Here is a 15,145-nt window from a genome sequence, read left to right on the forward strand (position 1 = left end):
CATTTAAAGCAACAATCCGATCTGCCAACCGACTGTGGACGAAAATGTACTATATTACTTTTTTCTGGATTAACAATCATTGTATTGGTAGAATAGGTATGTCTTATAGAAATTTTCCAAATAATTATTGATATTCATTCCGTATATATACGGAATGGATATCAATAATTAAATAATTTGACAATTGTCGTGTGAAAGTTATCAAATTAATTACTGATTTTAATTTCGTGTATTATATATAAGTATGGAATGAATGTAAATTAATAATAATAAAATGTGTATATGACATATTAATTGTAAGATTAATACTTTACATTCATTACCTATTTAATATACTTGTGTGTGTGCGTGCGCGTGTATGTGTGTGGAAATACATGTTCAATTAAGAATTGAATATTCACATTGTTATTCCCTTTTGTCAGTATTATTGCATGATTTTACAAATTCTCGTGCTTTGTCAAGTTCATATTAAATCCTGAAGCCTTTTAAGAGTGGGCTGTGCTTATGAATTTAGCCAGAGATATATCTGCTAAAAATCACATTCGAGCATTATTCACGTTATTCAAGGCAGGAAATTACTCTTCATCATTATATGCTTTTAATGTCACAAATAACAGATATGAATATTTAAATGAAACTATAAGGAGATATGTGCTCGAAAAAATTAAGGTAAATTACTTTTATACAATTGGAGTATTAATTCGTGTAGTATATTGACGTCACTCACGATTTCCATTACCATATAAGGCAATGAAGAACAATGTGTTAAGTATAATTGTAATTCGGGGTACCATTTGGGTGCATATAACTGTACAATTACCTGTAAATATTATTATGATATACGTATTCCTTGAAAGTACTTAAAAATATGGATTAAAATAAAAAATGACAATTAATTAAAGTTACAATTCCCAATTACAATATACTCACGTATTAGTCCCCGGGGATCTTTATTTCATTGTAAAATGCATAGGATAATCGTCCCCTTACATTTTAAATCTCATTCATTCCGTTAATATTTATTTCAGACAGTAACCCCAAAAGAACACCAAGCCCCATTTCTTATATTATTGATGCCCCCAAAGAAAACCCTTTTCCCGGGAAAAACTTCCCCTTATGTAGCGATCCATAATGATATTGTTATTGTAAAATATTGAATAGGCTATATATATAATCACGTATTAGTCCCCGGGGACTAATACGTGATTATATATATAGAGATGTTAAAACATTTTTATGTAATTTATTGCTATACAAAGGAGGGAAGTTTCTCCCGGGAAAAGGGTTTTCTTTGGGGGCTATAATGCTATAGAAATGGGGCTTGGCATTCTTTTGGGGTTAGTGTCTTAAATAAATACATACGGAATGAATGAAATTTAAAATGTACTTGGACGTTTATCCTATGCATTTTACATTGGAATAAAGATCCCCGGGGACTAATACGTGATTATATATAGAGATGTTGAAACATTTTTATGTAATTTATTGCTATATAAAGGAGGGAAGTTTCTCCCGGGAAAAGGGTTTTCTTTGGGGGCTATAATGCTATAGAAATGGGGCTTGGCATTCTTTTGGGGTTAGTGTCTTAAATAAATACTAACGGAATGAATCATATTTATAATCTAAGGGGACGTTTATCCTATGCATTTTACATTGGAATAAAGATCCCCGGGAACTAATACGTAATTATACATATACAGTTGGTACACAATTTTTCTATGTAATTTATTGCTATATAGAAGAGGAAATTTCTCCCGTGAAAAGGGTTTTTTGGGGGTCTATAATGCTATAGAAATGGAGCTTGGCATTCTTTTGGGGTTACTGTCTTAAATAAATACTAACGGAATGAATCATATTTATAATCTAAGGGGACGTTTGTCTATGCATTTTACATTGGAATAAAGATCCCCGGGAACTAATACGTAATTATACATATCACATGTAAAAATCTCTTTGCATACTGAACACAAACGGAATGAATGATATTTATATTATTAATGAACGTTTATGAAATTTAAGTTGCAATGAAATTTTTTTTTAAAGTCTTTCTTTTTTAACCTGTATAGTGCCTCTTTATATTATACCACCAAAAATGTTTGCATTACTTCCATAGTTTTCACGAGAAATACGTCAAAAGTAGTCCGGCAATATATAGATGATGAACACTTTGTTTATTTAGATATATGTAGCAGACTTCAAAAAATGTATACAGCTGTGGGTCAAAACTAGGGATATAACGTTATATACGGCAGCCCGTTATACTTTGTTAAATGTGACAAGAAGCACGTGTACATGATGTACATAGGGTAATGTTTATTACACTATGCAAATGAGCAGTGATGCATTATTGGTAATTATATTTTTTCAAGCGTCTTATTGACACGGATCAAAATATTGCCCGATGTACACCAATATATTTCAATAATTTTTTTTATATAATAATGTGAATACCCCCCGGGGACTAATACGGGATATTGCCGCGGATTTGATGCAGACGACAGTGTTGAACGCACTAATTCCCGTGCTGCACGTGATATGAGTAATACTGAATCGTACAAATTGTCAAATCGCACGCTAAACGCAGTATCTGGTAACGAATCATGTACAAGAAATTCCGACGATAGTGAATCCGGTATTGATACAGCATTTCAAAAACTTGCTTTCGCGCTGCACGAGGGATTCAATTTACCGAAACCGGAACTATTAACTTTCAGCGGAAAGCCAAAGGAATATTATTATATACTATATTTATAAAGAACTTTGAAACTAATATAGAAAATAGAGTTTCTGTTGACAGCCAACGGTTGAGCTATTTAATACAATACTGTTACGGAGAAGCAAAAATTTGTATCGAAGACTGTGTGTTGTTAGAACCAAGTGAAGGATACAAACGCGCACGCGAAATCTTATACTCTCGTTATGGAAGACCGCACGTGATCACGAGGACATACATTGAAAAACTTGTAGAAGGTCCCTAGTTATCAGCATCTGACATTAAACGTATTTCTAATTTAGCCTTCGAAATGCAAAAATGTGAAATAACGTTGTCACAACTAGGTTTCTCTTGTGAAATAGAAAACTCTCAAAATTTAAGACGTATAGTGAAGCGGTTACCAATGCATTTGAGATCGAAATGGGTTGGGACCGCACACGTGATTAATGAGTCTGGTAGAGAACCAAAGTTTTCCGATAAAGCGAGATTTGTAGATGAAAAGTCGCGAGTTGCTAATTCCATGTACGGTATAGACATTGTCAAGGAGAATAAATCATTAAAAGTGGAACACAAGACGACTTCCGGTCGACCTTATGCTGAAAAACCATTAAAAGATATAACAACACTGACTACTCGGAATACGGAAATAAAGAAGTACGAGCGAAAATGTAGATGTTACCATGGTAACTGTGCAGATTTATCTTCATGTGTGAAATTTAAGTCTATGAATTTAAAAGAACGGAACGAAGTGGTTAAAAAGAACAAACTGTGCTTCAATTGTTTGAAAGGAAATCATTCATTTAATAACTGTAGGAAACCAAAGTTATGCACCGTGCCGGATTGTAGAATTAAACACAATATTCTACTACATATATAGTTGGACTGGACCACGGAATGAGGCTTTAGTCACACAATCCTCGGTGAATTGCGCAGCTGTTAAAAGTTCATTTGTGAAGAACTGTTTGGGTGTTGTGCCTGTGATTGTAAGAGGCGAAAACGGGATTCAGTGTCATACATACGCGCTGTTAGACGATGGTGCTAATAAAACACTATGTGACGAAAGACTGTTACAGAAGTTAAATGTTGATTGTAAGCCAATTACGTTTCAAATATCAACCGTGACCTCATCTAGCAGCACGAGCTATGGGCTAAAGCGGACCTTACAGTTATGGCTGTAAACGGAACCGGAAGTGAGGAAGTCTCCCTACGTAAGGTATGGCCGGTGAAGAAACTACCGATATCTGCAAAATCAGCGGCAATGCATTTAGACTACAAAACTTTTCCATACTTATCTGACATTGAAATTCCCCAAATTCCCAATACTAATGTAATGCTTCTTATTGGCACAGATTTCCCAGCAGCCCATATCCCCTTAGAAGTACGGTCAGGAGACAGTGACCAACCATATGCAGTGCGTTTCCGCCTAGGATGGGCGATTCGTGGCCCCTTGAAAGACTATACAGCTCCCAGTGCAGTAAATATTCACTTTGAACAGTCCAGAGACATATTATTACAGGAACAATTAGAAAAGATGTGGAATACTGATTTTAAAGACAGATTGAACGAGAAAAATTCTATGTTACCATGGAAAATTAAGAACGGACAATTGCCTAACAACATTCCACTCGCTCAAGTGCGTCTTCAACAACTAAGAAACAAACTGTCACGTGACCCAGGGTTACAGAAAATGTACACATCTACCATGAACGAATATATACAGAAAGGTTTTGCGACTGAATTACCGGAATTTGAGGACGAAAACTATCACAAACGTATCTGGCACTTACCACATCATCCAGTTACTAATGTAAACAAACCAGGGAAAGTTCGCATTGTGTTTGATTGCGCTGCGAAATATAAAGGCGTTTCATTGAATAGCCAACTGCCCCAATGAACAGTCTTATGGGCGCAGTAATTCGTTTTAGGAAAGAGAAAATAGCCCTTGTCGCGGATATAGAATCCATGTTTCATCAAATGCGCGTTACGGATGAAGATCGCAATGTTTTAGGTTTTCTATGGTGGCCTGGTGGGGACTTAAACAAGAAACCGAAATGTAAACGCTTGAATGTACACTTGTTTGGAGCGACATCATCACCAAGTTGTGCGGCGTATGCCTTAAAAAGAACTTCAGTTGACAATGCCGAAATATTTGAACCGGAAGTGGTTACTACAGTCCAGAGAAATTTTTATGTTGACGACTGAAGTCTGTGGAATCAGAACAAAAGGCAATAAAGTTAGCAACTGATCTTCAGTCAATTATGAAGTTAGGTGGATTTCGACTGACTAAATGGCTAAGTAACAGCAGAGTAACTGTGTAAACTTACCTGTAAAATTCATATTTATCCAGACTGTATAATTGTCAAACATCATCAGGAATCTGATCTATTAATCCATGTTAAAATATCATTGTTATTTAGATGAACGATACACATGTATAATTTATATGCACTTTATATATTGTTAAACTCAAAATGTGTCTAAACCGCACGTGACATAAATCGCGTGGCACGAGAATTCCGCTTTTCGTTAGTTGTCGTCTGCTTATGAATAAGAAGAGAAAAAATAGGTAGTTTGTCACTTTTGTTCCTCTATAAAATATCTAAAGGAGATACGCATTTTTGTTAGAAATAAGAATAATATTATAGTTAAATACCTACTTATTATTTTAATCAAGAATTGATGTGTTATTTGATCTTCTATAGAAAAATACAAACTCAAATCATATTTGTACAACAAAATATGTTTTTCTGCCCATTATATCAAAAGTTACGAGATTATTTGGGAAAATGAATCACTGTTGCACACACATAAAGATATTGAGGCTGATGATGAATGTGAATGTTCACATTTGTTGTAAATATTTGATTGCTGATGGATGTTTATATTTGTTGTAAATATTTGATTGTTGGTGGATGTTTATATTTGTTGTAAATATTTGATTGTTGGTGGATGTTTACATTTGTTGTAAATATTTGATTGTTGATGGATGTTTATATTTGTTGTAAATATTTGATTGTTGGTGGATGTTTATATTTGTTGTAAATATTTGATTGCTGATGGATGTTTATATTTGTTGTAAATATTTGATTGCTGATGGATGTTTATATTTGTTGTAAATATTTGATTGTTGGTGGATGTTTATATTTGTTGTAAATATTTGATTGTTGGTGGATGTTTATATTTGTTGTAAATATTTGATTGCTGATGGATGTTTATATTTGTTGTAAATATTTGATTGCTGATGGATGTTTATATTTGTTGTAAATATTTGATTGTTGGTGGATGTTTACATTTGTTGTAAATATTTGATTGCTGATGGATGTTTATATTTGTTGTAAATATTTGATTGTTGATGGATGTTTATATTTGTTGTAAATATTTGATTGCTGATGGATGTTTATATTTGTTGTAAATATTTGATTGCTGATGGATGTTTATATTTGTTGTAAATATTTGATTGCTGATGGATGTTTATATTTGTTGTAAATATTTGATTGCTGATGGATGTTTATATTTGTTGTAAATATTTGATTGCTGATGGATGTTTATATTTGTTGTAAATATTTGATTGCTGATGGATGTTTATATTTGTTGTAAATATTTGATTGCTGATGGATGTTTATATTTGTTGTAAATATTTGATTGTTGATGGATGTTTATATTTGTTGTAAATATTTGATTGCTGATGGATGTTTATATTTGTTGTAAATATTTGATTGTTGGTGGATGTTTATATTTGTTGTAAATATTTGATTGCTGATGGATGTTTATATTTGTTGTAAATATTTGATTGTTGGTGGATGTTTATATTTGTTGTAAATATTTGATTGCTGATGGATGTTTATATTTGTTGTAAATATTTGATTGTTGGTGGATGTTTATATTTGTTGTAAATATTTAATCTTGTAAGGGATTTGTTTCATGTAACATCTTTAATGATAAAATAAAAGGAAGAGTTGTAATTATATATTAATGTTAATGACCAGAACCCACAAGCACAATGCTTATAAATGTTCACTTAATCTTTTTTACATTTACATGTAGTATCAAATTTATATAATTATTCACAAATTATTTATAACTGTTCTAAACTAAGAATAACTAAATTTTATGTTAATTTAACTAACTTTCTACAACAATGAAAAACTGATTTCTTCAATAAAAAATAAATTCTTTGAATACAAATCACTTTATACAAATTTAAACATCTACTTATTGGGCCAGCTGGTCAAAAAAATCAAAATTTAAGTTGCCTCCCTTGCACTGTAAATAAATATTGTAATGGAACTTTCCGTTTATTACTTTCCATTGATTCTTTTCGTTACTTTTCGTTTAAAAGAAATTTTCGTTTAAAGCCATGCCGTTTTTTCCTCGTGAAAATTAACAAATGTTTTGATCTTTTTATGGCCTCACAGCGTAAGTTTATAAACATTAATGGTTTAATTTAGAAGTTTACCATATAATGTGTCATTTTATAGCCGTATTTTGTGTGCATTCTTCGTATTATTTGCAATAGAAGCTTTGCAAGTTTCCTCGAATTTCGTACCTAAAATTTTCGTACTTGTATTTTTGTATCGAGACTACATGATTGTAATGTCGTATTCTTAATGTTAAAAGATTATATTATGAGGGTTCGATGCTAATATATCGTAATGTTTGCTCTGTAATATCGCATTTACAATATTCTTTCATACAATTTAGAAATCTCGTTGTTTTGTAATAATAAGAAGTTACATGTATTTTTTTTTCTTTTATTTACAGTAATTTACCACACAAACAAACATCACATGCAGAAAGACATATTACATGCCTGTGAATAAATGGTTATCTGGATGGCAATTCGTTTTTCGTTTTATTTCGTGTCATCACAGTAAATTAGCTGGCTCATGAAGATGATCAACAGCTCGGGACACAAGAATAATCGATCAAATGTCTGGTAGAATACGCAAATTGACTTCAAAAGCTATGGCGAACTATGTCGAGAAGGTTAAAAAATTGGAGAAAAACTTTGAAGAAAAATCAGCAGCAATTGAGAAGTTACTACAGGTGGATATTTATTTATGTGACATTGACAATCTTGAGAAGGATTTGAGTGATAAATTGGATGCTTTTCACAATGAAAGTGAAAAATTCAAAGAATACTTGGAAACTATAAAAACTGATGAATCTTTGAAACGCTTAAGTGAACTTACTGCTGATCGTGATAAACTTGTTCATGATGTTACAAAATTTAAAGACAAAGTAACACAATGGAATCAAATTAAAAGAAATTCACTGTTTTCACCGGCTCGAAGTGTTGTCTCACAACATTCAACTACATCATCAGCTAAAGCACGTGTAGCAGCAGCTAAAGCAAAATTACGTTATGCTGAAATGGAAGCAAAATTAAGAAAAGAGAAAGCTGAATTGGAAGAAAAACATGCCATTGAATCTGCCGCAGTTAAAAGACAACAAGAAACACTTGACATTGACATTGATCTAGTTAAGCAACAAAGTGCGTTTGCTGAAATTGAAGCAGAAGTTGATGAGAATGACTCTAATGATTGTAAAAGTGTAGATTCAATTAAAATTCCAACAAGTAAATTTATAACAACACAAACACAAGTTAAAAGTGAAATTAGACAGAACATGCCACAAAAAGTTGGAACACAAGTCACAGGTGGTATAAATCAGGAGGTTACCAAATTTTTATTACGAAAAGATTTTACTATGTCAAGACTGACACACTACAATGACAAACCGGAAGATTATGAATCATGGAAAAACAGTTTCATTAGTGTATGTCAAGAAATGGATGTGTCGCCAAATGAAGAATTGGATTTATTGGTGAAATGGCTTGGACCAACTTCACAAAAACATGCCTTAAATATTAGATCCGCGCATTCTCATGACCCAATTACAGGTTTAGAAAGAACATGGGACAGATTAAATGAACGATATGGAACTGTTGATATTGTACACAAGTCGATATTGCAAAAACTTGATAGGTTTCCTAAAATCTTGGCCAAAGACAGTGAAAAACTATATGAATTGTCAGATATTCTCTGGGAAATTCAAGCATTAAAACAAAATCCTAGTTACGCACTAGCTCTCTCATACTTTGACACTAGTGTAGGAGTAAATCCTATTGTGAGTAAACTTCCACACTTTCTACAAGAGAAATGGATCTACGAAGCAAGTAGACATAAACAATTTCATGATCAAATTTATCCAACATTTGACGTCTTCGTGAATTTCTTACATCTACAAGCAAAGATTCGTAATGACCCAAGTCTCATTTCTCCTTTGAACGATGTGCAAAAAACTTCCAGTCCAGATATAAAATCTAGGTCGAAAAATGCTGTATGGAACAGGAAGACTGATGTAGACAGTAATACGGACACTAAATTAGGAATAAGCCGTGTGAACAATCAAGGTGATACAACGTGTACATTTTGTCCTATACACAAATCAACTAGTCACAATCTAGAAAATTGTCGAACATTTCTTGCCAAACAATACAATGATAGAAGGCAATATATAATTAATGAAAAATTATGTTTTAAGTGCTTTAAAGCAAATCACTTGTCAAAAAACTGCAGAGAATACATATCTTGTAGTAAGTGCAAGAAAAGGCACAATACTTTGATGCATAAAGACTTTGAAACTGGTGAATTACAGAATCATGGCGGGGAGGCTGACTCAAATAACAATATTAAAGTTTCCACATCGTGTATGGAAGTTTGCGGAAATGAAAACTTCTCCGGTCGCTCATGTGCCAAAGTTTGTTTAGTACGGGTATCAAGTAAGGAGTCAAAGAGGTCAATGTTAGCTTATGCCATTATAGACGATCAAAGCAATAGATCATTAGCAAAGTCAGTTGTATTTGAAAGGTTAAAGTTACCAGCTACTGAGATAGAATACACAATAAATAGTTGTACAGGACAGAAGGTGAAGTATGGGAAAGTTGCAGATTGTGTTATCCAATCGCATTGTGGCCAACAAACTTTTGAATTGAAAAATCTATTAGAGTGTGAAGACATTCCTGATCTAAGACATGAAATTCCAACACCGGAAGTGGCTCAAAATCATCCACATCTCGCACATATAGCCAATTACATACCTACTCTAAACGCAGCAGATATATGTATTCTTATTGGAAGAGATTTAATTGAAGCACATCATGTTCTTGACCAGAAGTTCGGACCAAAAGGATCTCCATATGCGCAAAAACTTCCATTAGGATGGGTCATTGTAGGAGAAGTTTGTGTTGGCACCCACAAGCCAAATATTGTAACAGTTAACAAACTTTTTCTTTTGTCAAATGGTAGAGAATCTAATTTTGAACCGTGTCCAAACATTAAATTAGTAAAAGAATGTACCGATGACCAGATCTTTAGGAGGTATAACGATGATGAAGAATTGGCATATTCAGTGATCGACAAGCAATTTATTGACATCATGGACAACAACGTTAAAAAAGTAGACAATAAATGGTCGGCACCTCTTCCGTTTCATCAACAGAGAGCTCGTTTACCAAATAATTTTGATTATGCGTTACATAGAGCAAAACTTTTTGCAGCAAATCTATCAAGAAATCCGACTAAACAAATTCAAGTGTTTGATTTCATGGGAAAGTTAATTGATGATGGTCACGCGGAAATAGCTCCAAAATTAGATCTAGACAAAGAACGTTGGTATCTTCCAGTTTTTGGCGTTTACCATCCACATAAACCAGATCAAGTAAGGTGTGTGTTTGACTCGTCAGCTGTGTACAAAGATGTTTCATTAAATAAAGTACTGTTACATGGTCCAGATTTAACGAACAATCTATTAGGAATACTTCTGCGATTTCGAAAAATGCCAGTTGCTATTATGGCAGATATAAAACAGATGTTTTATTGCTTTAGCGTCCATAAGGAACATCGAGATTACCTAAGATTTTTCTGGCATGAAGGAAACAACCCAGATAAACCTCTTATAGAATACAGGATGACAGTACATGTGTTTGGAAATAGTCCGTCACCTGCAATTGCCACATATTGCCTAAGGAAATCTGTAGAAACTGCAGATGCTGAAATTCAGAATTTCGTATATAAAGACTTTTATGTCGATGATGCTTTGATCTCTCGTCAAAACGAAAATGAAGCTGTTAGCCTTATCAAAAGAACACAAGAAGTTATGTCTGAAAGCAACATAGTGTTACACAAAATAGCATCAAACAGTCCAAAAGTAGTTTCAGAATTTGATTCGGATGAGCTTTCCAAAGATCTGAAAGACATTAATTTAAAACACGAAGCATTACCTGTACAAAGAAGTCTCGGACTCTTGTGGAATATGAGTGAAGATAGGTTTGTTTTTGATGTAGTAGCTGACAATAAACCATTTACAAGACGCGGAGTCTTATCGATAGTGAACAGTATATTTGACCCCATTGGCTTCTTAGCGCCAGTAAGTGTAAAAGGAAAAATCATTCTAAGAAAGTTGATGTCAGAGACCAGTGATTGGGATGAACAATTACCAATGACTAGAATAGGTGAATGGAACGCCTGGAAAGACTCTTTAGTACAACTTAACAAGATATACATCCCACGATGTTATTCAAAAACGTCACTGAAGGAAGCTTCACAAGTAAATTTACTTACATTTTGTGATGCTTCAGAACTTGCCATCGCCGCTGTAGCTTACATGGTTGTTCATTTCCAAAATTGGACACGCACATCTTGCTTCATTTTAGGAAAAGCAAAGGTAGCACCATCAAGTGGACATACCATGCCTAGACTCGAGTTGTGTGCAGCAGTATTAGCAGTACAGGTAGCAAGAACAGTACAAGTAAATATAGACATACCCATAGATTGTTTTCGATATTACACAGATAGTAAGATCGTGCTCGGTTATATTCATAACTCCACCAGACGTTTCACTCGGTACGTAAGCAATCGAGTAGAAGTTATTAAGAGAGATTCTTCTCCAGAACAGTGGAGATACGTGTCTACACAGATGAATCCTGCAGATGTAGGGACACGGGGTATACAAGCGGACAAACTACAAGAAAGTAAATGGCTAAATGGACCGCCAGATTCGATCATGTTCAGTGATGTTGAGCAACAAACAATAGATTTTGAATTAATCAAACCGGACGAAGACAAGGAAGTGAAAAAAGAAGTAAATGTTAACCTTTCGGTTGTAAAAAGTTTCAAACACCTTGGATCTCAAAGATTTACAAGGTTCTCATCATGGAAAAGACTTGTGACAGCCATAGCATTACTTAAGAAGAAAATATGTATGACAAATGAACATAATCTCAAGGACGTGATCGATAAACAAGAAGAAGCCAAAAGGTTGATTCTAAGAGAATGTCAGATAGATGCATATGCCGAAGAACACCAGTGTTTAGCTGAAGGTAAACTTTTGCCCAAAAGAAGTAGCATTCTGAAGCTCAACCCATACATTGATGAACATGGACTTCTCCGAGTAGGTGGACGTTTGAAGAATTGTAACATTATACAGTCACTAGAGAAAAATCCAGTAATTATACCCAGAAAACACCATATTGCTACTCTACTTACAAGACATTTCCATGAAAGTGTATTTCATCAGGGACGTCATTTCACTGAAGGCGCTATACGTGCAGCAGGCTTTTGGATTATAGGTTCTAAACGACTGGTTTCAAGTCTCATTCATGACTGTGTTTTTTGTCGAAGATATCGTGGTAAATTTGAACGACAACAGATGGCTGACCTACCAAGTGATCGTATTGAGCAATCGCCACCTTTTACATACGTAGGCGTAGATATGTTCGGACCTTTTTATGTTGTGACTCGTAAGACAAGAAGCACTAAAGTAAACATTAAACGATGGGCAATTTTATTCACATGTTTGTGCATTCGTGCGGTACACATTGAAGTAGTTGAAGACATGTCTGCTTCGTCATTTCTGAATGCTCTCAGAAGGTTCATATCCATTAGAGGAAAAGTAAAGCAGTTCAGGTCAGATAGGGGAACCAATTTTGTCGGTGCAACTGAAGATGCTGGAATCAACGCAGTAAATGTAGAAGATCAAGTTTTGAAAAGTTTTTTATTGAATTCCGGAACAACTTGGTTATTCAATTCACCACACAGTTCTCATATGGGTGGCGCATGGGAACGAATGATTGGGACTGTTAGAAGAATTTTAGACAATATGTTGGTTAAAATTGATAATTTGACGCATGAAATGTTAGTAACATTTATGGCAGAAGTCTCTGCGATTGTGAATTCTAGACCACTAATTCCAGTTTCATACGACTCGGAAATTCCAGAGATACTTACTCCAAATACTCTTTTAACACAAAAAATGAGTGCTGACATTCAGGAGACTAGAGTTCTTAACACTAAAGACTTGTATAAAGCTCAATGGTTACGTGTACGACATTTGGCTGATACATTTTGGAAAAGATGGAAACGCGACTATTTACATACATTACAAATAAGACAAAAATGGAACACTAAGTCAGAAAATATCGCGGTAGGAGATATTGTTGTAATGAGAGACCAAGTGACAGGCAGAATGGATTGGCCTATTGGACGTGTTTTAGAAACATATACAAGTGATGACGGACTTGTTCGTAAAGTGAAAATTCGCGTTCACAGAGAAGGAAAATTGTCAGATTATATTCGACCAATTGTAGAAGTTGTTTTACTTATGAAATGTAACTGAACATTGACAGTTGAAAGTTGTGTGGATTGTAGATTAATAGAGTTCTAAATACAAATGTGAACTGACTTTATTTTAGCAAGTATATGTTATTTGTATAAAAATTTGTGTACAGTTATAAATGTATTTGAGGGATTTTTTGTATTTCAGTTTTTTTTACTTCAATTGCGGTAACAAACACTTTTAACGTTTTCAGTTTTAATTCTGTTAAAGTTGAAGGGTTTTGGTTTTTCTAACATCTTATGATTTGAAGGCTTCCTAGAGTCAGTATTCTGGATATATTGGTAAAGAAATGTATTTGTTCGCAGTTAAAAATGTTCATATAAGACATGAAAAAATAATTGATTTAATTAGTTACTGCATTGTATAGTTTTATTTCACTATATGTAAAACAAAAATGTTTTAAGGCTTTTGAATGAATGAAAATTGTTTGAAATGTTATTTTAATGCAAATGTACAAAATTTGAAATTTTTTAAGGTATTTGTACCATTGTTGTAAATAAGGTTTAAGGTTGCTGATCCATTTTTGAATTTAATTTTTCTATAATGATATTTTTGGTCTAAAATATCAGACGGGGAGTGTAATGGAACTTTCCGTTTATTACTTTCCATTGATTCTTTTCGTTACTTTTCGTTTAAAAGAAATTTTCGTTTAAAGCCATGCCGTTTTTTCCTCGTGAAAATTAACAAATGTTTTGATCTTTTTATGGCCTCACAGCGTAAGTTTATAAACATTAATGGTTTAATTTAGAAGTTTACCATATAATGTGTCATTTTATAGCCGTATTTTGTGTGCATTCTTCGTATTATTTGCAATAGAAGCTTTGCAAGTTTCCTCGAATTTCGTACCTAAAATTTTCGTACTTGTATTTTTGTATCGAGACTACATGATTGTAATGTCGTATTCTTAATGTTAAAAGATTATATTATGAGGGTTCGATGCTAATATATCGTAATGTTTGCTCTGTAATATCGCATTTATAATATTCTTTCATACAATTTAGAAATCTCGTTGTTTTGTAATAATAAGAAGTTATATGTATTTTTTTTTTCTTTTATTTACAGTAATTTACCACACAAACAAACATCACATGCAGAAAGACATATTACATGCCTGTGAATAAATGGTTATCTGGATGGCAATTCGTTTTTCGTTTTATTTCGTGTCATCACAAATATACAAACTAAATCTTGTAAATATAATTTTTTTTGTAAAAGAAAAACCAAAACCAAAAATAATGCTCAACAATAACAACATGACTATATAAACTATATATGGTGCAACTTTATTTCATCCGTAAAAAATAAAATACATGTAAAATACATGTACATCATTACTCTGTGTATAGTAACTATGAAGTTAAAAGTTGTGTGTGATTTTACAAACTTGCAATAAATTGTGTGCAATTCATTGACTTTACAATTATAACAAGAGCAATCAGTGATCACATGTGTCGCCTCATGATGGCCAATTTCATGTTGAGACAAATTTTATGACAGACGGACAGACAGACAGACAGACAGTGCACAGTGAACTAGACTTGGAACTGATCATTCCTGTAAGTTTGGATAAAATTGCACCCGTAGTTTATGAGGAGTAGTCCGGACAAGCTTTTGCGTATCTGGCAACACACAGAAAAAAACACCTTTTTTCAAAGGGCCATAACAAAAATCATTCAACCTGAAAAACGTGCAATATGCGCAAGGAATTGAGCTACAGATCAATCCTGTAAAGTTTCATTGAAATTGCATTAGTGG

The 15,145-nt window shown here is 33.5% G+C and overlaps 1 protein-coding gene across 2 annotated transcripts; it reads left to right on the plus strand.

The window, feature by feature from the left end:
- Nucleotides 1-7,000: 7,000 nt before the first annotated feature.
- Nucleotides 7,001-14,556, plus strand: LOC132756480 (uncharacterized). Of its 2 annotated transcripts, XR_009629334.1 has the most exons (3): nt 7,001-7,129; nt 7,475-14,106; nt 14,453-14,556. XR_009629334.1 is itself a non-coding variant. In XM_060747559.1 (2 exons), the coding sequence occupies exon 2, from the start codon at nt 7,643-7,645 to the stop codon at nt 13,388-13,390; it is 5,748 nt and encodes a 1,915-aa protein (XP_060603542.1). In that variant the 5' UTR covers nt 7,001-7,129; nt 7,475-7,642; the 3' UTR covers nt 13,391-14,556. The 2 variants fall into 2 exon arrangements, 1 of the variants encoding a protein (XP_060603542.1); XM_060747559.1 differs by having other exon boundaries at nt 7,475-14,556.
- The last annotated feature ends 589 nt before the right edge of the window (nt 14,557-15,145 follow it).

The sequence above is a fragment of the Ruditapes philippinarum genome, unplaced genomic scaffold, assembly GCF_026571515.1.
Source record: "Ruditapes philippinarum isolate M1 unplaced genomic scaffold, ASM2657151v2 ctg8843_1_1_1_1, whole genome shotgun sequence".
Taxonomy (NCBI): Eukaryota; Metazoa; Mollusca; class Bivalvia; order Venerida; family Veneridae; genus Ruditapes; species Ruditapes philippinarum.